Source organism: Giraffa tippelskirchi, chromosome 1 (genome assembly GCF_054371585.1).
Source record: "Giraffa tippelskirchi isolate mGirTip1 chromosome 1, T2T-mGirTip1v1.2.pri, whole genome shotgun sequence".
Lineage (NCBI taxonomy): Eukaryota > Metazoa > Chordata > Mammalia > Artiodactyla > Giraffidae > Giraffa > Giraffa tippelskirchi.
The window spans coordinates 76,832,879-76,855,628 of record NC_137275.1 but is presented as its reverse complement, the minus strand read 5'-3'; the positions used below and the strand labels follow the sequence as shown (position 1 = coordinate 76,855,628).

The 22,750-nt window shown below is 34.7% G+C and overlaps 1 protein-coding gene across 5 annotated transcripts in view; it reads right to left on the bottom strand.

The window, feature by feature from the left end:
- Positions 1 to 22,750, bottom strand: part of CCSER1 (coiled-coil serine rich protein 1) — a 1,336,256-nt gene that overhangs the window by 677,915 nt on the left and 635,591 nt on the right. For all 5 annotated transcript variants that reach the window (XM_081594745.1, XM_081594754.1, XM_081594785.1 and 2 more), the window contains exon 8: positions 16,426 to 16,509. In XM_081594745.1, the coding sequence (XP_081450871.1) occupies positions 16,426 to 16,509 (84 nt within the window). The remainder of the gene's footprint in view (positions 1 to 16,425; positions 16,510 to 22,750) is intronic.

The window sequence follows — 22,750 nt, the reverse complement described above, 5'->3', positions numbered from 1 at the left end:
CTCCTGGTAAATGTTTCCAGGATGCTGGATTCCATTCTAGGAGTGCTGTCTTTTTCTTGGATGCAGGTTACTCAACAGAGGAGGATCCCCCTCCAAGCCAAGAGAAACATTTCTGGAGTAGAGCCTTGGAAATTCTTTAAAATTGAGAAATTCTTTAAAATTCTTTAAATATAAAGAAACAAGTTCTACTGTAGCAGAGCCTGGTCTTTGTATAAGTTGGGAGATGGCATGAAAACAGGTCTCCAAATCATAACACCATTCTGCAATTGTATGTTTATTGCTGCAGAATGGGAAAGTGGACTGACAGTCCATATGTTCAGCCTTTCATGGTCTTTTACAAAAATCCTTCCCTATACAGCTCCTGTGAGTGTCTAGCAGTCTCTGGCAGAGGTGTGGGACATAGTCGTCTATGGTGGGGTCAGGGGTACTGAATACAACAGTCCTGGGAGCTGCAGCATGCTGGCGTAAGTCCTTTTGAAGGAGGTTGCCATTACCTCTGTTACCCCTACCATAGCTTGGCCTCAGGCAAAACTACAAGGAGGGTATGCAGCCCCACCAGTTAACAGAAAATTGGATTAAAGATTTACTGAGCATGGCCCTAACCATCAGAGCAAGAATCAGTTTGCCCTACAGCCAATAACTCCCATCTGGAAGCTTCCACAAGTCTCTTATCCTTATCCATCAGAGGCCAGACAGAATAAAAACCATAAACACAGAAAACTAACCAAACTGATCACATGAATCACAGCCTTGTCTAACTCAATGAAACTCTGAGCCATGCCATGTATGGCAACCCAAGACAGATGGGCCACGAAGTAGAGTTCTGACAAAACGTGGTCCACTGAAAAAGGAAATGGCAAACCACTTCAGCATTCTTGCCTTGAGAATCCTGTAAACAGTATGAAGGGCCAAAATATATGACACTGAAAGAATTTCCCATGTCAGTAGGTGTCCAATATACTAACGAAGAGTGAAGAAAGAGCTCCAGAAAGAATGAGGAGACTGAGCCAAAGTGGAAATAAGACCCAGTTGTGGATGTGTCTGCTGGTGTGAAAATTAAGTCTGATGCTATGAAGAACAATATTGCATGGGAACCTGGAATGTTAGGTCCATAAATAAGGTGAATTGAAGTGGTCAAACAGGAGATAACAAGAGTAAACATAGACATGTTAGGAATCAATGAACTAAAATGAATTGGAATGGGTGCATTTAATTCAGATGATCATTATATCTACTACTGTGGGAAAGGATCCCTTAGAAGAAATGAAGTAGCCCTCACAGTCAACAAGAGACTGAAATGCAGTACTTGGATGCAATCTCAAAAACAACAGAATGATCTCTGTTCATTTCAAAGGCAAACCATTCAATATCACAGCAAACCAAGTCTATGCCCCAACCACTAATGCTGAAGAAGCTGAAGTTGAATGGTTCTGTGAAGACCTACAAGACCTTCTAGAATGAACACCAAAAAAAAGATGTCCTTTTCATCATAGGAGGCTAGAATGCAAAAGTAGGAAGTCAAAAGATACCTGGAATAACAGGCAAGTTTGCCCTTGGAGTACAGAATGAAGCAGGGCAAAGGCTAATAGAGTTTTACCAAGGGAATGCACTGGTCATACCAAACACCCTCTTCCAATAACAAAAGAGATGACTCTACACATGGACATCACCAGATGGTCAATAGCAAAATCAGACTGATTATATTCTTTGCAGTGGCAGATGGAGAAGCTCTATATAGTCAGCAAAAACAAGACCGAGAGCTGACTGTGACTCAGATCATGAACTCCTTATTGCCAAATTCAGACTTAAATTGAGAAAAATAAGGAAAACCACTAGGCCATTCAGGTATGACCTAAATCAAATCCCTTATGATTATAATGTGGAAGTGAAAAATAGATTCAAGGGATTAGATCTGACAGAGTGCCTGAAGAACTATGGACTGAGGTTTGTAACACTGTACAGGAGGCAGTGATCAAAACCATCCCCAAGAAAAAGAAATGCAAAAAGGCAAAATGGTTGTCTGAGGAGGCCTTATGAATAGCTGTGAATAGAAGACAAATGAAAGGCAAAGGAGAAAAGGAAAGATATATCCATCTGAATGCAGAGTTCCAAAGAATAGCAAGGAGAGATAAGAAAACCTTCCTCAGTGGTCAGTGCAAAGTATAGAGGAAAATATCAGAATGGGAAAGACTAGCGATCTCTTCAAGAAAATTAGAGATACCAAGGGAATATTTCATCCAAAGATGGGCACAATCAAGGACAGAAATGGTATGGACCTAACAGAAGCAGAAGATATAAAGAAGAGGTGGCAAGAATACACAGAACAACAATACGGAAAAGATCTTAACGACCCAGATAAACACAATGGTGTAATCACTCACCTAGAGCCAGGCTTCTGGAGTGCAAAGTCAAGGGGGCCTTAGGAAACATCAGTAGGAACAAAGCTAGTGGAAGTGATGGAATTCCAGCTGAGTTATTTCAAATCCTAAAAGATATGCTGTGAAAATGCTGCACTAAATATAGCAGCAAATTTGGAAAACTCAGCAGTGACTCCAGAACTAGAAAAGGTCAGTTTTCATTCCAATTCCAAAGAAAGGCAATGCCAACTCCCTCACAATGAAGACCCATTACAGCCAATAATAAAATAATAAATAAATAAAAATATAATGCTTATCAAAGGATTAAAAATAAAATTTAATAATTGAAAAAAAATAAAATTGTGTGTGTGTAAAATGTAAAACTCAACCATAACTTGTAGATACTAAATTAGGATTCAGATCTATAAAAACTTTTCCGAGAGTGGTCTTACTGACACTTTTAGAATTGTTGGCCTGTGGTAATATATAAGACTCTTAGTCAGTTTTATTATTGTTCTAAATATTCCACCGTCAATGCACTCTCTTACTGATTGGCCTAGAAACATGGGGTAGTTAAGGCAACTGATAATATTTAATACTCATAAGACAGTAAAAGCTAAGTTGGTAAACAGGCAAAGATTATGAAGGCAAAGTATTTTCATTTTGTCTTACTCTTTATTGTTTTAATGACATTTGTATTAAAGTACATTCTTAGTAAAAACTTTACTGCCCATAACGCTTTATGCTTTTGGATGACCCATTAACTGGCTTTTTTAATAGAAATATATAGTTTTAAAAAAAACATACTGTATAAAGCGACATCTGATGCTTTTAATTTTAGTCAGCTAGAAAATGAATAAGTTTTGAAAGAGGAGAGTCTGAAATGGTAGGTTATAAAAATTTAGACTCATAAATTATATATAATTTACTGTCTAATATACATACGACTTCATTTAGTATTCGCTGTAGTAACAGGCATCCAAATTACTGCCAAAACAAAGCAGTAAATTCGTAGCACGGTATACCACTTTAATTAGGACAATTAAATATCACTCTTCATTTTTAGCACCAACTAACATTTTTATTTGTAAGTTACCCTCAACTTACTTAAAAATACTTTGAATCAATTTATATATACAAATATACTCTCTTCAATTCTGAAACATGGGGCACACTTTTCAGCCACAGTGTACAAACCATTTATAAGGTTTCTCAAGCCAGTTACAAGATTAATAATAACTTATAAGGAAATCTGTCCTCACAAGACACAAGGCTACACTGCACCATCAATGTTTATATGATATATTTTTCTGATTTATTTTAGACACAAGAAGTTAACATTTACAGTGTTCCTCAACTTCATATTAAAATTACAATGTATTCTTCAACAGGACCTTCACTAAACAGCTTTAAAAATCCAAAACTTACTCTTAAGTGAGAAAACATATTTCTTTGCTTTGTATCATTAAATAATTAAGTTAAACTTAAGATTAATATGCAATTATTTTAATGTTTCATTATTATAATTGATTCTGATTAAGTATTCTGACTTTTAGCCATATGTTTAGACTTTTGGTCTAAACCTATACCTATGTATTACCTTAATTGTAAATATGTAAATTCCCAGATCTTTGAGCTGAACAGGAAGGGTATTTCTAATATTAAAAAGTTCAATATATTCCACAATAAACCAACATAATTCATATATAACCAAATATTATATTTAAAACAAACTCAGTTTTTACTCTGATGGGTGTTCTTTCCATGCCTTCAATTAATCAATATCCTGTCCAAACAGCATGTTGAAAAATTCTCAGTGAAGTTTATGTCACACCATTTCATTTCCTACTCTGATCTAATTATTCACAGTAGCCCTCAGCAGTCATCTTGTCCAGGTTATTGGGTTTTGTGATTGATTTTATTCTCAGATGTGACATTATGTTAACTAGAATCTGATAGAGAATTATGATATTCAAAAAAACAGTAAATCTGTAACTGCTATCATTAAGTGGTTGTGATGAAGGGGTTGAAGTCCATAAAACTTCACTGATGTTCATATTTCCTTATTACAGACTAAGTGTATATGTTCCTCCCATCCCCCACCAAATTCATATGTTGCAGTCCTAACCACTAATGTGATGGTATTTGGAGGTGGGGACTTTGAGAAGTTATTAGGCTTAGGTTAGGTCATAAGCTTGAGTCCCTCATGATGGGATCAGTGCTTTTACAAAAGAGGAAGAATCACAAGAGATCTCTGCCCTTCCCCTCCCCAACCCACCCTTACTCTCTATGCATGCACCAAGGAAAGACCTGTGAAGACATAAGCCAGGAAGGAGACACCAAATACTGAACTAATAAATGTCTGTTGTTTAAGTCACTCAGTTTATGATATTGTTACAGCAGCTTGAGCAGACTAAGACATTCCAAACCACAAAAGTCACAGGATGAAAACCACTAAACTCTACCCAAATTTTTCTTTTCTAAAGAGATGTTTGATTTTTTCTGATTATAAAATATCAATTTGTCACTAAAATGAAGGCTCAAAGTTCATAATAGAAATTGAATACTCATTTTACCTAAAGATAATTAGTGTAAGTTCTTTGTACCTACATTATATCATCTTATCATATAATTTAAAATTCCCACCACTTAATTTGATAACAATATAGCCATGTAAATATATATATAATATATATTAAAGCCACATAAATGCTTATAATTTACCAAATTTACCTTTGGTGAATACTCAGGTTTTTTTTCCTATGTTTAATATTAGGTATTATTTGATAATTAAAATATTCAGGCCAGGAAAAAAAAAAAAAGCTACATCTAGTTACATAGGCAATGAGTTTAGGTACTTGTTTCCTGATATTTAATTTCACTACATTTGCTCACTCTTCCCTTCAAGTAAAGAAAGGTAAGCTTGAAGAAAGATGATTTGAAGAAATTCCTCCTTTGCTGTATTCATCTCCTAATCCAAAGTAAAGTTTACCAAACCTGGTACATGTCCTGGGGCTTCATGAAATGTGGCAGCCACTGAACTCTTGGTGAGAGGTAAATTATAGAGGGGAAGAGTACATAACACAGGTATTTTGGGTTTGTTCAGAGGATGCATGAAGATAGTCTCAAGAGAAAACAGTATCCTGAGCACAATTTTTTGACACCATCTTCTCTGATGTTGACACTAACTTGTAAGCTGAATCAGAGTTTGGGGCAGGAAAGTAAAGCTCACAGAGACACATGTGGGAGGATTCAGGTTCTCCCACATGTTGGGATGTTGGCAGAAGAAAGCAAGCTCAAGACTTTGTTCTCCTCTTGACTGAACTGCAGCCAATGAGACTAGCAGATAATATTCCTGAGCAAGAATGAGAAATCAAAAGGTTCTGGAGACAACAGTACTGATGGAAAATATCCAACCCTAGCAGAAGGGCGATACTTTCCTGTCCTTATCCTAGGAGTATCCACAAGATGCTTTGGTTGGGAAAACTGCAGAGCAGCAACTCAGATTGGCCAACAGTGTTCTAACACATGTAACTGAGGAAACCTCAGAATGTCACAAAAGAAAACGATGACAAATATCCTTCAAATGGTTTGCTGTCCATAGCCAGCGGGAGATTCTTTTGGGCCTTTGGCCATTTAGAGTGTTTTCAAAAATTTTACCTTCATACTGAGCATGAAAAGAGAAATAAGTAAAAGCAACTAACAGTGGATCTTCACAGGACTAGGAAGCATAATATGAAGGACAGGCCGCTTCATGTGCAGCAGAAATGTTGTAAGACATAACAAATGAACATAATACTAACAGTTAACAGTACATAATCTAAAGCATCTGAATGTGAACATTACTAGATTACAGACGTGTCATCACTGTTGATAATTAAATTAGTCAATTAGAATATTAGTGGAAGGAATCTCAGCTAAATACAAAACACTTCAACACCAAGAGAAAAAGAAAAGGGTCCTAAAGGATATATCTTTGAGACCAAATATGGAAATTGGTTTCACGAGGAAAAAAAAAAGTCTATAGTTTGAAGGAAGACTTGAATGAGTTGAATAGGTATATTGAATAACAGGCAGAAGAAAAAAATAATGCCACATACCTAGATAAACCATAGAAAAAATGTCATGGGAAGCATCTGAGTTTAAACATATGAAATGTTATTTACCAAGGAAAAAGGATCAAGACCTAAAAAATAATATACTTAGATATGTTATCTGTCTTAGCTCAGGCTGCTACAACAAAACATAGACTGGGTGGGTTAAAAAGCAAAAAAAAATAAAATTTGCATAGTTCTGAAAGCTGATTAGTCTAAGATGCGGGTGCCAGTATGGTCAGGTTCTAGTAAGAGCTCTTTCTGAGTGGCAGTTGGCTGCCTTCTTTCTGTACGCTTATAAGGCCGTTCTCAGCATCTGTGCGTGGAGAGAAAAATTTCTCTTTCCTCTTCTTACAAGGCTGTTTATACTATTGAATTAGGATTCTACCCTTATGGACTTCACTTAACCTAATTACCTCCTAAAAGCATTCCCCAAATACTGTCACATTGAAGTAGGACTTCAATATACAAACTGGGTTGGGTGTGGGGTGAGGATAAAAGTCTATCTATAGCAGCACACTTCTTAACCTTTAGTAAAGAGATATTCAAAGATTTAGAGACTACATCTTTAATACTCCATCTTAATACCTGGTAAAGGATTCTAATCAATCCATAAATGAGGCAAAAGAGACCATAAAATGGAGAATGATCAGGAATGGAAACAGTGATCTGTAATAATAAACCTTATGCTATATGTAATTTGATAGTAAATACTGTTGTTAAAGATTTGTAAATATGCCACAAATAATTCTTTTGAAAGAAAAGTGTTTCAAAGGAAAACCAACCAAAAGAACTAAAATCACTGAGTCCTCAACAAGCTCAGCAAAATGCATATAAGTTTCTAGGGGAGGGAAGAGAAGGAAGTAAAGACATTTGAAATATTTCATTCTGTGAGAGAATGCTCTTAATGTTAATATAATTTCAAATGCTATTCAACTTATTCCAGTATTCTGTGGACATGTAAGAATTAATTCCTTCCTGTTTATCAGGACAAAAATTTCTCCCCAAAACTATATTCCTCATTTTCTCCAATTACTTGTCCCACCTCATATACAACCCTAGAACACTGATATTCTAACACTTAATATCCCCTAAGAAATCCTAAAATGTACAAATGATTATCTGTTTTAAATTAAAAAGTCAAGAAGTCTCACTGATGTAAAGGATACAAATTTTCAGGGGTAATAATTTTCAAACATCTTAAGCCACTTTTTTCGGTTTCTTTGTAAAAAGAACAGAAAGGGATAAACTGAAGTATAACTACAAAATACACTCATGTTAGAAATTCAGTGAATACTTGCTCAAATACCAATATATAAATATAAAATCAAAATTGAGTTTTTAAGTGTATTTGTGCTTTGTAAGGTCTACCTACTCAGATAGAAAAACTGAACCAGTGGAACAGACAGAGAAAGAACAATGTTTGAAATACACATATAATGTAGAAAAATAAATAGAATTCTTTGTCTACATTTTTATTTGCTAATATTAAATAGGCATTGACACAAACCATACATGAATGGACTAGATGGTATCTCTCTCAGATTTATATGGTGAAGCCCAAACACCCAGTGTGATGGTATTTGGAGATGAGGGTGTTTATGAGATGCTTGAGCTTAGACATGGTCATGAAGGCTGGGTCCTCACAATGGGATTAGTGCCCTTACGTGCTGCATGCTTAGTCATGTCCAACTCTTTGCAGCCCCATGGACTATAGCCTGCAAGGCTCCTTGTCTAGGAATTTTCCAGGCAAGAATACTTGAGCAGGTTGCCATTTCCTACTCCAGAGGATCTTCCCAACCCTGGGATCAAAATCATGTGTCTTATATCTCCCATATTGGCAGGTGGATTCTGAAACCACTGTGCACCTAGGAAGCCCGACGCTCTTATAAGAAGAAACAAAAGTTACACACCATTTCTCCCTCTCCTCAACTCCATGTGCATACACTCAACAAAAATCGTGAGCACACAGCTTACAAGAGGAAAGAATTAAGATTTTTTTTAAATGAGGAAACTGTTCAAGAGTTGACTCCATTAGGAAGGGAAAATATTAGGGTAATGAGTATCCAGAAGGAGAATAGATTACAGAGTTTAAAGAAGTAATAGCTGAGAACTTTCTAAACCTAGAGAAGGAACTGGAAGTATTAATACAAGCCCATGAAGTTAAGAGAGCACCAAATTACCTCAATACAAAAAGAGTTTCCCCACGATACACTAAATTGTCAGCAGTCAGTAACAAAGAAAAATAAATTAAAGGCAGTCAGGGAATAAAGGGAAAAGGTTTCTTACAAAAGTATCCACATTAGTCTATCAGCAGTCTTCTCAGCAGAAATTCTACAAGCCAGGAAGGAGTGAAATGACATACTCAAAATATTGAAAGATAAAACTGTCAGCCAAGAATATTCAGAAAAGTTATCATTCATATATAAAAGAGAATTAAAGACCTTCCCAGACAACAGCTGTGGGAGTTCACCACTAAACCCATTTTACAACTGCTTAAAGTAGCTCTTCTACCACAAAGGCAAAATGCACACACAACTTTGAGTAAGGTGATAGAATTAGAAAACTGCAACTGTCATCAGAGTAGGTTTTTAAATACTAAAAGGTTATAAGGGAAAAAATTAGCTACTTCAATTTGGTAATAAACTCAACATTAAAAGAAGGATAATTTCAGACAACACAAACACAAAAGAGGAAGAGGAAAAGGACGGAATCCATATAGGCAAAGTAAGTAAGATGCTATTAGAAGAAAAAGGACAGTTTTATCTCGAGACATTTTATACAAACCTCATGGTAACCAGTTGGAGAAGGAAATGGCAACCCACTCCAGTATTCTCGCCTGGAGAATCCCAGGGACGGGGGAGCCTGGTGGGCTGCCGTCTGTGGGGTCACACAGAGTCGGACACGACTGAAATGACTTAGCAGCAGCAGCATGGTAACCAGAAAACAAATTTAGAGCAGAGACATTAAACAAAATGTAGAAAATGGAGAAAAACATAATAGAAAATCAAACTAGAAGGTCATGCAGAAAAACAAAAGCAAACAAACAATGGAGATATAGAGCAACCAGAAAAAATAAAAATAAATGGCAGTACTAAGTCCTCAATAATCACCCTAAATGTAAATATACTGAACTCAAAAGAGAGTGGCTAAATAGATTAAAAAACAAGACCCAAATATATGCTGCCTTCAGAAGACATCTCACCTCCAATGACAAACAGGCTCAAAGTGAAAATCAAAGATGATACTCCAAGTAATTGCCAGTCAAAAGAAAGAAATAAAGCTACACTCGGATAAAATAGATTTCAAGACAAAAAGGGTAATGAAAGAAAAATGGACAATACCTCATCATAGAGGGGACAATTCACCAAGAAGATGTAACAAATAATATATATGCACTCTATATATGAGCATCAAAATATGTATAAGAATTACACATAGACCTAAAAGAGCAATTTACAGCAACACAAAAGTACTAGGGGACTTTAGACACCTCACTCACATCAATGGATAGGTCATCCAGTTAACAAGAAAACAACAGTCTTAAATGAAATGTCAGACTAATTGAGTTTGATAGATTTAAACAGAACACTCCATCTAAATTCAGCAGAATACATATTCTTCAACTATATATGCAATCTTCAAGGATAAGACTACATGTTGAGACACAGGTTAATAAATTTTATATTGAAATCCAGCATCTTTTCCAATTACAATGCTATAAAACTAAAAATCAATTATAAGAAAAAATCTGGAAAAGCCATAAATAAAAGATTGAAAAACATGCTACAGAACAACTACTGGGTCAATGAAGCAATCAAGGAAAAATAAAAATACCTGAAGACAAATGAAAATGAAACACAGCACGCCAAAATCTATGAGATGCAGCAAAAATGATAATAAGAGAGAAGTTTATAGCAATACAGGTCTGCATCAAGAAACAAGAAAAGTCTCTAAACAAGCAAAGTACTAAAGGAACTAGAAAAAGAACAAATAAAGCCCCAAATGAGTAGAAGGAAGGAAGTAAAGATCAGAGTGAAAGATGAATGACATAGAGACTAAAAAGACAATATGAAAGATTCAAACTAAGAGCTGGTTCTTTGAAAAACAAAATTTACAAACATGTAGCTAGAGCCATTGAGAAAGAATCAAGAAAACACTGGTAAATCCAATCAGAAAAGAGGAGAAACTTTAAGATATATCAGAAATACAAAAGGCTACCTAAAATAAGTGAACACATTCTTAGAACCATATAACCAGGACTGAATCATAAAGAAATGGAAATATATAGACTGATCATTAGTACAGAAGTTGAAACTGTAATCAAAAACCTCCCCCAAAAACAAAAACCCAGGACTATACAACTTCACAGATGAATTCTATCAAATATTAAAAGATTTAATACATATCTGTCTCAAACCCTTCACCCCTCCAAAAAAAACTTTGAAAAGGAATTCAACCTAACTCATATTACCAAATGATATTAATATCAGAAAGACACATAAAAATTATAGACCAATATCTCCAATGAACATAGATGTAAAAGTCCTCAACAAAATATTAGCAACCCAAACACAATAATACATGAGAAGGATCACATGACATGATGAAGTAGGATTTATTCCAGAGATGCAGTTTAACTTCCACTAAAGAAAAACTAAACTTAAATGATACACTACATTAAGAAAATGCTAAAAGATGTATTGTCTCAGTAGATGCAGAAAAGCATTTGACAAAAATTCAATACACGTTTATGATAAAAAAAAAAAAACTTTCAATAAAGAGATTATAGAAGGAACATACTTCAACACAATAAAGGGCATACATGACAACTCCACAGCTAGCATTGTACTCAATGGTGAAAACTGAAGCTATTCTTCTAAAATCCAGAATAATCCAAGTATGACTATTCTCACTAACTCTTATTCAACGTATTATTGAATCTAGTCAGAGCAATTAGAAAATAAAAAATAAACACATCCAAACAAGAAAGGAAGAAGTGAAGTTGCCACTTTATAGGTGATATGATTTTTCTTTACAGAAAATCCTAAAGACTCCACACACACACACACACACACATGAATAATAAATGCAATAACATTACAGGGAACAAGAACAAAAATCCTTTGTACTTGTGTATGTTAACAATGAGTCAGCAGAGGACAGATACGACACATAGGAATAATACACCAAAGATATTACAAGAAATTCAAGATACAAATGTCAAGATATTCTGAGTTCATGAATTGGAAAAGCTAACATCACTTCTTGGCCTTTTGACTAAGATTAAGTGTAGCATGGGGGCCTCCCATATGGCACAGTAGTAAAGAACCCACCTGCCAATGCAGGAGGACTCAGAGGACACAAGTTTGACCTCCACCTCAGGTCAGGAAGACCCCCACAACCACCCTGGGTCAGGGAGACACCCCCCCACCACCCCAGATCAGGAAGACCCCTTGGAGGGGGAAATGTTAATCTACTCCAGTATTTTGTCCACTCCATGGACAGAGGAGTCCGTGGGCTACAGTCCATGAGGTCTCAAAGAGTTGGACATGACTGAGTGACTGAGCACAACGCTGCTTTCGATTTTATGGACATTTAAACAATCTACAGATTCAGATTGCAATCTATCAAACTCCAAGACATTTCACAGAAATTAAATAAAAATTCTAAAATTTGCATGGAACCAGACAACCTCAAATAGCCAAAGTAATCTCAAGAAAAAAGCTGAAGTTATCCAACTCCCTGATTTCAAACTAATGCAAAGCCATAGTAATCAAAACAGCACGGTACTGGCAAAAAAAAAAAAAAAAAAAAACAACCCACAGATCAATGGAACAATTCTGTTCTGCAATTAAACCCATTTGTGTATGGTCACAATTTATGACAAAGAGCAGAGAACATACAATGGACAAAGGATAGTCTCTTCAACAATTTATTAGCAGAAAAACTCACAAAAAACTAGAACCACTATCTTACACCACTTAAAACTCAGTGGATTAAACAAGTGAATATAAGACCTGAAACAATAAACTCTAGACAAAAACATAAGCAAAACACTGACATTAGTTCTAGCCATATCTTTTTCTTGACTAAGGAGACATATCAAGAAATAAGAAAAATAAGCAAATTGGACTATAAACTAAAAATCTTCACATAATGAAGCCATCATCAAAATGAAAGACAAGCTACTGAATGGAAGAAGTTTACAAATGATATAACCAATAAGGGGGCAGCATACAACTCGATATCAACAAACAATCCAATTAAAAGTAATTGGTAGAGAAGCTGAATAGACATTTATCCAAAGAAGACATACAAATGGCCAACAGGCACATAAAAAGGAGTTCAATATCATTGTTTACTAGGGAAATGCAAATCAAAACCCCAGTTATTATGCCATAACTGTTAGAATGGTTATTATCAAAAAGGCAAGAAATAACATTGCAGACAGGATGTGGAGAAAAGGGGATTTTTCTAAACTGTTAGTGAAAATGTTAAGTCGGTGCAGCCACTATGTAAAATAGCATGGAGATTCCACAAAAAGATTAACTAGCAGGGTCCAGTTATCCCACCTGAAAGCAGCTTTTCTGCCCCTTTCCTGCTTGCCCATTTTTGTTTACCTCTAACCTTAAAAGAATTAAATTATAGGAATGAGATTACTAGGCAATTTATCTTAATTTCTACATTCACTCTATGCCTTGTCTAACCTGTTGATTCTTTTCTTAGATAGAAAGAATGAAAAACAAAGCAGTTAAAAAAAATCAGAAACTCTCTACCATGGGCTCAGGACACAATTCTAACTTTTCCCCAGATTGCTCGCTTTTCTGATTATAGCACCTTTCCTTTCTACTGACATTTGCCACTCAGATTATTAGCTTTCAAGCTGTGAGCAAACAAACCTGAGTTTGGTAATACCACGTCTGGGTATTTATCCCAAGAATATGAAAACACTAATTCAAAAAGATAAATTTCCTCTTATGTTCACAATAGCATTATTCACAATAGCCAAGATATGAAAACAGACTAAGTGTCCATCAATGAATGAATAGAGAAGATATGGCATATGTACACAATGGACTGTCACTTGGCCATAAAAAAGGATGAAATCTTGCCATTTATAACATGGATAGACCTTGCGAGTATTGTGCTAAGTAAAAAAAAAAAATCAGAGAACACAAATAGTATATGATTTAATACATGTGGAATATCAAAAAACTAAGAAACAAAGTTAAAACACACACACACACATACACACAACCCTAACACACCAAATGGAGAAGGAAATGGCAACCCACTCCAGTATTCTTGCCTGGAGAATTCTGTGGACAGAGGAGCCTGGTGGGCTGCTGTCTATGGGGTCGCACAGAGTCGGACACGAATGAAGCGACTTAGCAGCAGCAGCAACACACCAAACAGAAACATATATAGATATAGAAATCAGAGTATTGGTTAGAGGTGAAGAAGCTGTTGGAGAGGGAAAAATGGATACAGAGAATCAACTGTATAGTGACAGATGGAAACTAAATTTTTGGTGGGGAGGACACCGTAGTCTATACAGAAGCAGAAACGTTAATGTTGTCCACATGCAACATGTAAACTATTATATATCAATGTTACCTCAATAAAAAATAAATTTAGAAACTAATATAAAAACATTTATTTTTCCCCCAAGCTCTTTAGTTAGGGCTTCTAACTTCTTTAAACTCCTGAAAATATCAAAGTGTGACTAAATAATCATAAAAAATATAAATAATAAAACTATTATGAAGTTGAATATAAATTCCTTATTGGTATAATTACATATAAATTTGACTTATAGTGTATATATAGGTAAACTGATTATGATAATAGCAGTGGTTAAGAACTTAGAAAAGCATAATAAACAAAGCTAAACTAAATTATTACAGATTGTGACTACTATAACAGGGTAGAGGAAACTGGTTTCTAAAATGTTTTGAAATTTATACTTTACCTACTTAAATTTGAAAAGTTAAATTCAATGTCTACTTTGTCAAAATGTCACAAGTTACTTATCAGAATTAGAAATACTAGGACCTAGTATTCAATGGATTCAAGTGGCTTATATTACTTTGATGTGACTGCCCCCTTGTCCATGCTCCAAGTCCAGTTCTAATAATGATTTTTAACAATGTTTCTTCTTCCTTAAATTCCTAAATCATCTAAACACTTTTTTATTTAGGCAAGTTTCCTTAGTGAAACAAACAATTTTCAAAAGTTAACATTGCCCTCTGGTGAACTATTTAAGATGACTACGTAACCTGCATAGCTCAAAATTAAAATGGCACCTTGACAGTTACCTAAAAAAATTTAGAAGTTAAGTCAATTTTTAGTAATTCAAGTTTAAAAAAGAAAGCAACATCTGCGTCTCATTTTATTAGATCAACCAACAGAGAACATTTTTGGAAGGAGGGTACTAAATTATCTTAATTCTAGCTATGTAACAAGGGCTCTGGAGGTAATCATTTTCCTTCTCATTTCATTCAACACATAAAGATCTGATTTCTTGTATATTTCTTTCTTTTCAATGTAGGCGGGGAAAAATGAACACTTCTTTCTCCATTCACTATCCAAAACAAGCATTCTCCGACAAAGTGCAAACATTTTCTGCTGTGTTAAAACTCACAGTTCTCTGCATCCATTCATAAATAGCTATATATGTTTTTCTTTAACTCAAAGCTTGATTATATAGTATATTCTTATAAGGTTATATATAGCAATGTTTTGTGTAATAAAGTTTATATTATAAACAAATTTATAAAAGGTTATTCCCAGTTATGTAAGATATGCTCCTTTTGTCTATAATGCTTTTACTATTTTAAGTACTGGTTAATGCATTTTCTGAAGTGATAATAATATGCTCCTAGGACCAATGATCAGCATTAAACCCCGTCATGAAACCACAATCTAAAGGTCAAGTGTCAGTAAAATTGTCATCAGTTGTCAAGGGTCAATAAAATAGGCTCTAAATTTGTCTGCTATCTCACTAACATGTTCTCAGAAAAGTTCTCAGAAGCGTGATGGTCTATAACATTGTTTTGTCATTTAATTGCATTTAATAATTACATAATACGTCATTGTTAAAGTAGTCAAATCTTAAACCATCATAAAGAACATTATTGACTGGGGTTTGTTTTCTCGATCTTGGATAATAAGTCAGGGCCTCTTATTATATGTCTTTATTTTACTGGTATTCTTAAGAACTCAATTTTTTTTAAAAGTTCTCATTACTGTCTCATTTTTGTTTTGGAGAATTCTTTATTTCTATCCAGATTAAATGTGTTATATTAAAAAACACTATTCATATATGTAATACCATATTTGTTGACAGCACATACTTTAAAAAATAATGCCCACTGCTATTCTTGTTACCTACCAAATGTGCTTTCATGTTATAAAACTATGATTTAATACATTTGTGATATCACATCTTAAAAAATAAATCAGAAAACATGAACTACAGTATCATGTTTGTGTATAGCTTTTAGATAATTGGGGATTTATATGTCTTTATTAACAAAGTCTCATTAGGTTAACAGATTTTTGGTACCCTTCAGTAAAATTTGCTTTTGTCTGCAAAATTATTCAGTACTTTACTTCATATAACATGACTGTGTCTATAAGTATGGCAGTATAGACTTAAGTCTTGCACTTTACAAAATAAAATGTGGCCTTAGTCTTCACAATTTTTGATAGGTACAATTGAAATATCTAATTCTGGGTTAGTAATCTATTTCTGGAATAATATAATGTTCAATACATATTATCAAATGTTCTCTTTTCAGACCATCAAATCTTCATTACTGTAGGATTCTAAAATTGATGATCAAGTTGAATCATTAACAGTTTATAAGTCACCAACAATTTTAGTGTTAATAAATAAATTAAACTGTTTAGAGCAAATAGCCTTGCAAGGAAAATACATCCACGGGACAAATATTGTTCACACTTACCAGTTCTTCCTGAAGTTGGGAAATTAGTTCATCCTTCTCTTTCAGCTGCAGCTTCAGCATTGAGCATTCATCTTTCATTATATCCTATAAAAACATCAAAGAGACAGCATAATAGACTTAGCCCTTTCCCTTCACTCTTGATAAGAAAGGTCAGTTGCACGCAGCAGGAGGTAACTGGATATGACTAATAAAACAAAGTTCCTCTACAATCTGACGTTTTCCATAATATACTCTATTTCAAAATAAACTAATGTATTCAAAGATATTATGTTATATATGATATATATACACATTTTTCTGATAGATAACAAAGTGGACAAAGGGAAATCGGACTAAGACAGAAATCAGGGATTCATCCTCAATTCTGTCCTCCTATTCTTGTGCATACATAATCAGTGGGATAAAAATAATTATACTTCAAAAGAGATACTTTATCATTTTTTCCTGTTATGATTAAATATTCATTCTCAAATGAATGGCTGTATTATGGCCTTTATCTTTAATGATAGCTCTATAACATTTTTCCCTTTCATTAGAGCTCTGTCTTTTGAGTATTTAACCTTGTCACTCTGCATGAACCCTCAGTAACAGCCTCCATGTATACAGTACACCCACATCTGTGACCTCTATTATTCTACACTGGAAACTCACTTACAAATACTTAATCTAAACCTATCTTCCAAACTTTCAGCCCACAAATATAATTATTTACTGAGCATACACTCAAAGTCCTACAGACATTCCGACTCAAATTTCATCATCTTCCTATTTCAAAAATTATTTCCATTTATTCCTCTCATTATCTTATTTCTAAAAATAGCCAGAAAAGCATCCCATACTCTCAGCTCATTCACAATCTGATCCCAGTCTGGTATCCAATTCTTTGATCTCAATCTTCTGTGTATTTCTTGGACTCACTCCTTTCTTATTTCTCATGGATTTACTCTAGGTATCCATTGCTTCATATCTGACTTACTGCATTAAGTCTCTGAACTGGTTCTATGTCTATCACCTTTCCCATCTGCCAGAAAAATTTTCCTAAATGGGAATTAATTACATCATTTCTTAATGTAACTAATCATTTCTTTCAGAGGGGAAAAAAAAAGTCAAAACTCTTTAGCACAACATATGGTACCTTTCATTCTCAACTACTTGAACATTTCTGGAATGGTATGTTTTCACTTCCAACTTTCTTATAACCTGTGCTCATTCCTACAGGATAGAGCTGCAGAAAATGGTTTCTTTCACGTCGTCTTGCTTTACACATGAATATCTCTGGGCTGCAATGCTTCTCTCTATCCCCCACAATTTCTCATGACATAGGAGGCATTCTAAACATTATTCCTTACTCTAGGTGGGAGCTTTCCCTTGTTGTTTTATGTTTCCCTTGAGCATGAAGTCATGTTTCACAGTGGCTAAATCACACAACATTTCACACAACACTAAACACTTCAAGGGTTGTTTGCTTGTCTCCCTAACCCACTTGAGGAGATCTTTATCTGAGTTGACAAGGAAGAACACAGCTAATGAATTAGAGAAAACAGTATTTGTTTATTCTAGTTCTTATGGCACTAATTTCTACTTTTAGTCTAAGCAATACAGAATATATGATTCAAATTTACTAATACTTCTTTTCATTTTCAGACAGCCAGTTGACTGGGAGATGCTAATTATCTGTCACTTTTATTTCATAGTGGCCCTGTTTCTTCCCTAAATCATGGGCTTTCATAGAACTTATATTCATCATTTTAATATTTATTTTCACAGAGTCTAAATGTTACATGTTACAATGTTAATGGTAAAAAGGCTTAGTTTGCTTGACAATGCAAAGAAAAGAACTGCAGGCTTAAAGGTAGGTAATAAAATTATGTCTCTTAGAATCAGAGGTATCTAAGGGCAAATTTGGGGTACTTCACTAAACTCTCTTTGTGGCTTCCTGCTCATTAATTAACTTCTTTGAGTTCCATGACATTATGGTGGAGATTGATAATATAAGACCATAAACTCTGACAAAAACTCTACTGCTCAGTACTTGTATTCCATATTTCCAGCCTTGCCTAATACCTCACTTAAGAAAAACTAACTCCCTTCATAAAATAAAATATTATCACTTTTTCTCTAGGAAACAAATATTGAGTTAGAGTTAAGGGTTGTTGTTTTTTTAGGAAACAAATATTGAGGTAGGGTTAAGGGTTGTTGTTGTTTAGATGTTAAGTCATATTCAACTCTTTTGCAACCCATGACTGTAGCCCACCAGGCTCCTCTGCCCATGGGATTTCTCAGGCAAGAAAACTGGAGTGGGCTGCCATTTACTTCTCCAGGGAATCTTTCCCATCCAGAGATTGAACCTGTGTGTCCTGCATTGGCAGATTCTTTACCATTGAGACAATAGGGAAGCCCTAAAAGTATCAAAGGTTTACCAAAAGGTTTACAAGATATATTAAAGAATAAAGCTATGTGAAAAGAAAAGAAGAATCAGAATTGGGGAAGGGGAAGAGTGGACCATGATACATACCTAACAAATCCTCTACCAGCTAAACCAGGAGCTCCAACTCCAAGACTGCCTGTAAGAGAAATGCCCTGTGGAAGGAAAGTGGGTGGGTTCTCCTCCCACTCCCTGTTCAGTCATTGGTTGGGAGCTGCCACATGAGCTAGATCTCAGCTGCTGCTGGTAATCCATTATCTCACACCACCCAGCGTTGAGCTTGACTTCAGCTGGAAGCAGTTAGTTAACTACAGGGGTTGCAGCTGGGTAGTGAGTCCGTTATTGAAATGGAGCCTGAATCTACTGTTTTTTAGTTGAATGTTAGCAAAAATATTTTTGTATATTAATTGATATTTTGTCAATGAATTCATTTAAAATGAAGATTTACCTATATTGTGGCTAATAGAAATTGTAAAGAAAATTATTTTCCAAAAACAAGCTGCCTTTACACAATTCTCTGATTTTTTTTTTCCCCCAGCTCTGGAAAGTTTTTTCAAGAAGTTCTTAATCTCACAGCTTTAAATCAGGTAGGTGTTAATACACTATTTGCACTTATTTAAGGAATAACACATATTAAAACACATAAATTTAATTTATCATATGACATCAGAAGCCAAAGACATTATAAAAGTCTCTTTATCAATGACTGCAAATGAATCTTGGCCACCTACAGTTCTGTTTTTAGTTGTTATATGTACTTTTGCAAAATTCATAGACGTTATCTGTCTAACACACAAGATGAAACCTTTAAACAATAGTTACTTAAATGAAAGCTACTCTCAGAGAAATCAATATTCCCTCGATATTCTCACTATCTGTGCAAAATTCTGGGACATGTTTGATAGAATACTCTGTTAGAAATTCTCTTGGTGTGTACAACTAACTAGATTTTAATATTCTTGGTTTTTAAAATAATGCTATTAACAGCCATTAACACAGGCTAATGTAACCAATTAACCTTACGGTAATTTAAATGCATATTACTTATGAAAATATATAATTGAATAATTATGGCATCCTTTGTTTCTCACTCAAGTATAACTGGTTCTAGGACTAATATAAATTCTATATTTCCTAATTCAATAATTATTCATAAATATGGAACTAATAATATGGTGGATTAAAGGGGTTGCAAATCCTTTGCTACTATTCCAAATGAAAGATGGAATCTAATGTTCTCTCCTTGGATCTGGATTGGTCTTATGGCCTTGCTTGACCAGGTGAATACAATGGAAGTAATTCTGTGTGATTCTCAGGACTAGATCAGATTTCAGTTCCCAGGAGGGTCTCTCAGAATGCACCTCTCAAGTTCCTCCCTTATAGAAAGAACATAGCAGTCATGCTAAAAAATACAAACTACATTTCACTTTCTTTGACAGCCTCTTAATGACATACCCAGCATCAGCAGCATCAAGTCTCAATCCTGAGAGTGAGCCATCTACATACCTAGCCTAGTGAAGTCTTTAGATGACCAAAGCTCTGACCAATATCTCACCATAACTGCCAGAGCTAAATCATTCCCAAATTCCTGACTTGTAAAATTGTGAACAAAATAAAAGTATAGTTTTAAGCCATTAAGTTTTGGGATGATTTGTTATTGAGATCATTAGAACATATGGACAAATTAAATTATTACAATTAGAATTAGTGTAAATTATGACTCATTATAGGTATACAAAATATATACAGTTAATTTTAAAAATATTTTGTGATTTTGAAGTATGATTTTTGTGATTAAAGTTATATGTATTATAATTTTCAAATTTATTTCATGTGAAGTATAAATATATTTTCAGTATTTAACCTACAAGAGAACTAAAAATACAGATGTAATAGTTTCTTAAAAATTATCTTATTTTACTTTTATTTTCTAAATTTAGAAAATTAAAGCCAGATACATATTTGGTTAATTTGCCCCAAATTCATTTAGCTGACTTCAGTCCCATATATTCCTACCATTTATTTTTGCATGAATTAGAATCGCCTCATTGTTTGAAACATGCATGAATAGAAATTAAGTTCCAAGAAATTAAAGGCAAGCAGATACTGTAAATCACCTCAAAAATTATCTTATGCTGAAATTAGAAATGCAGATTAAAAAATTAAATAATAATTTCTAACTCATGAATCTTCACATAATTCCTCAGGTAAAATTATAAACATAATTCTTGGCTAATATTTACAAAAAACATGTCAAAATTGGTACTGGGTCATCATGACTCTCTATTTATAGACTTTTGGTCCTTTCTCTGGAGGGCTTTATTTTATGACTTACAAACTGTTCCCTCATTCTTGTAAGTGGAAAAGTCAAAAGATTAAAAAATAAAGGAAACAGACAATTCTATCAGAGTAAACAAGGACAGATTGTTATGAACAAGTGAAAACAGAGAAAAAAGAAATAGGAGTATGGTAGGAGAAGCTAGAAGGACAGAGATCAGAAAACACAAAATATACAATAATTCACAATGTATTTTGCAGTTCTACCTAAACACCTGACCTCATGTAATCGTTATGCCAACTTAGCGTTAAAGCAGCATGTTACCTGCAACAACTGGGTAGCTAATGAAATAAACTGGCGCAGGCATATAATCATCTACACAGAGCTATAACAGAGCCTGCTTTTCAAATCCTGAAAGCAAAGTCAATAAAAACACCTCCCTAATTATTTAGTTTAAAATAATGTTTAAAATATTTTATAAGTAATTTCAGTATCAACAACTGCTACACGATTCTACAAAATTTTCTTTTGATAAGTATTCAATTTAAAAAAGATTCTAGGGGTTTCTGTGGTGGTCCAGTGGTTAAGAATCCGCCTTGCAATTCAGGAGACACTGGCTTGATCCCTGGTCTGGGAAGATCCCACATGCCACAGGGCAACTAAGCTCGTGTACCAACTACAGAGCCTGTATTCTGAAGCCCACAAGCAGCAACTACTGAACCCATGCGATGCAACTACTGAAGCCTGTGTGCCTAGAGCCTATGTGCCATGACAAGAGAAGCCACAGCAATGAGAAGCCCTCACACCACAACAAAGAGTAGCCCTTGCTTTCTGCAACTAGAGAAAGCGTGCACACAGCAACAGAGATCCAGCACAGCCAAAAGTAAATAAACATTAAATATATATATATATATTCTATATTTGATTTTATAACGTCATTGACTTCAGAGATGAACTAATATTCCACTGAATATTTACAAAAACACTGTGTTTTTTTAAAATATTGTTTACGTAGCAATATGAAATTTTAAAAAGGCATAAAAGGTGTTCAAAAGGTGTTCAAAGTAAGTACCTTAGAAATGTATTTCTAAGCATATAAATCAAATCAGTAAACAGCATTATCCCTTGACATAGTGGTATGCTGCTGCTGCTGCTGCTGCTAAGTCGCTTCAGTCGTGTCCGACTCTGTGCGACCCTATAGACGGCAGCCCACCAGGCTCCGTCGTCCCTGGGATTCTCCAGGCAAGAATACTGGAGTGGGTTGCCATTTCCTTCTCCAGTGCATGAAAGGGAAAAGTGAAAGTGAAGTCGCTCAGTCGTGTCCGACTCTTAGCGACCCCATGGACTGTAGCCTACCAGGCTTCTCTGTCCATGGGATTTTCCAGGCAAGAATACTGGAGTGGGGTGCCATTGCCTTCTCCGACATAGTGGTATATTGGCTATCTTTTCATTTGCAAATGTTACTCTTAGGAAATTCTATAACTTCTTACTGACCCACATCACTCAAGATAATGATAGTAATACCTTAAGCTAAGGCTTTCTAATTTATAAAACATGGGCTTCCTTTGTGGTTAAGCTGGTAAAGAATCTGCCTGCAATGAGGGAGACTTAGGTTCGATCCC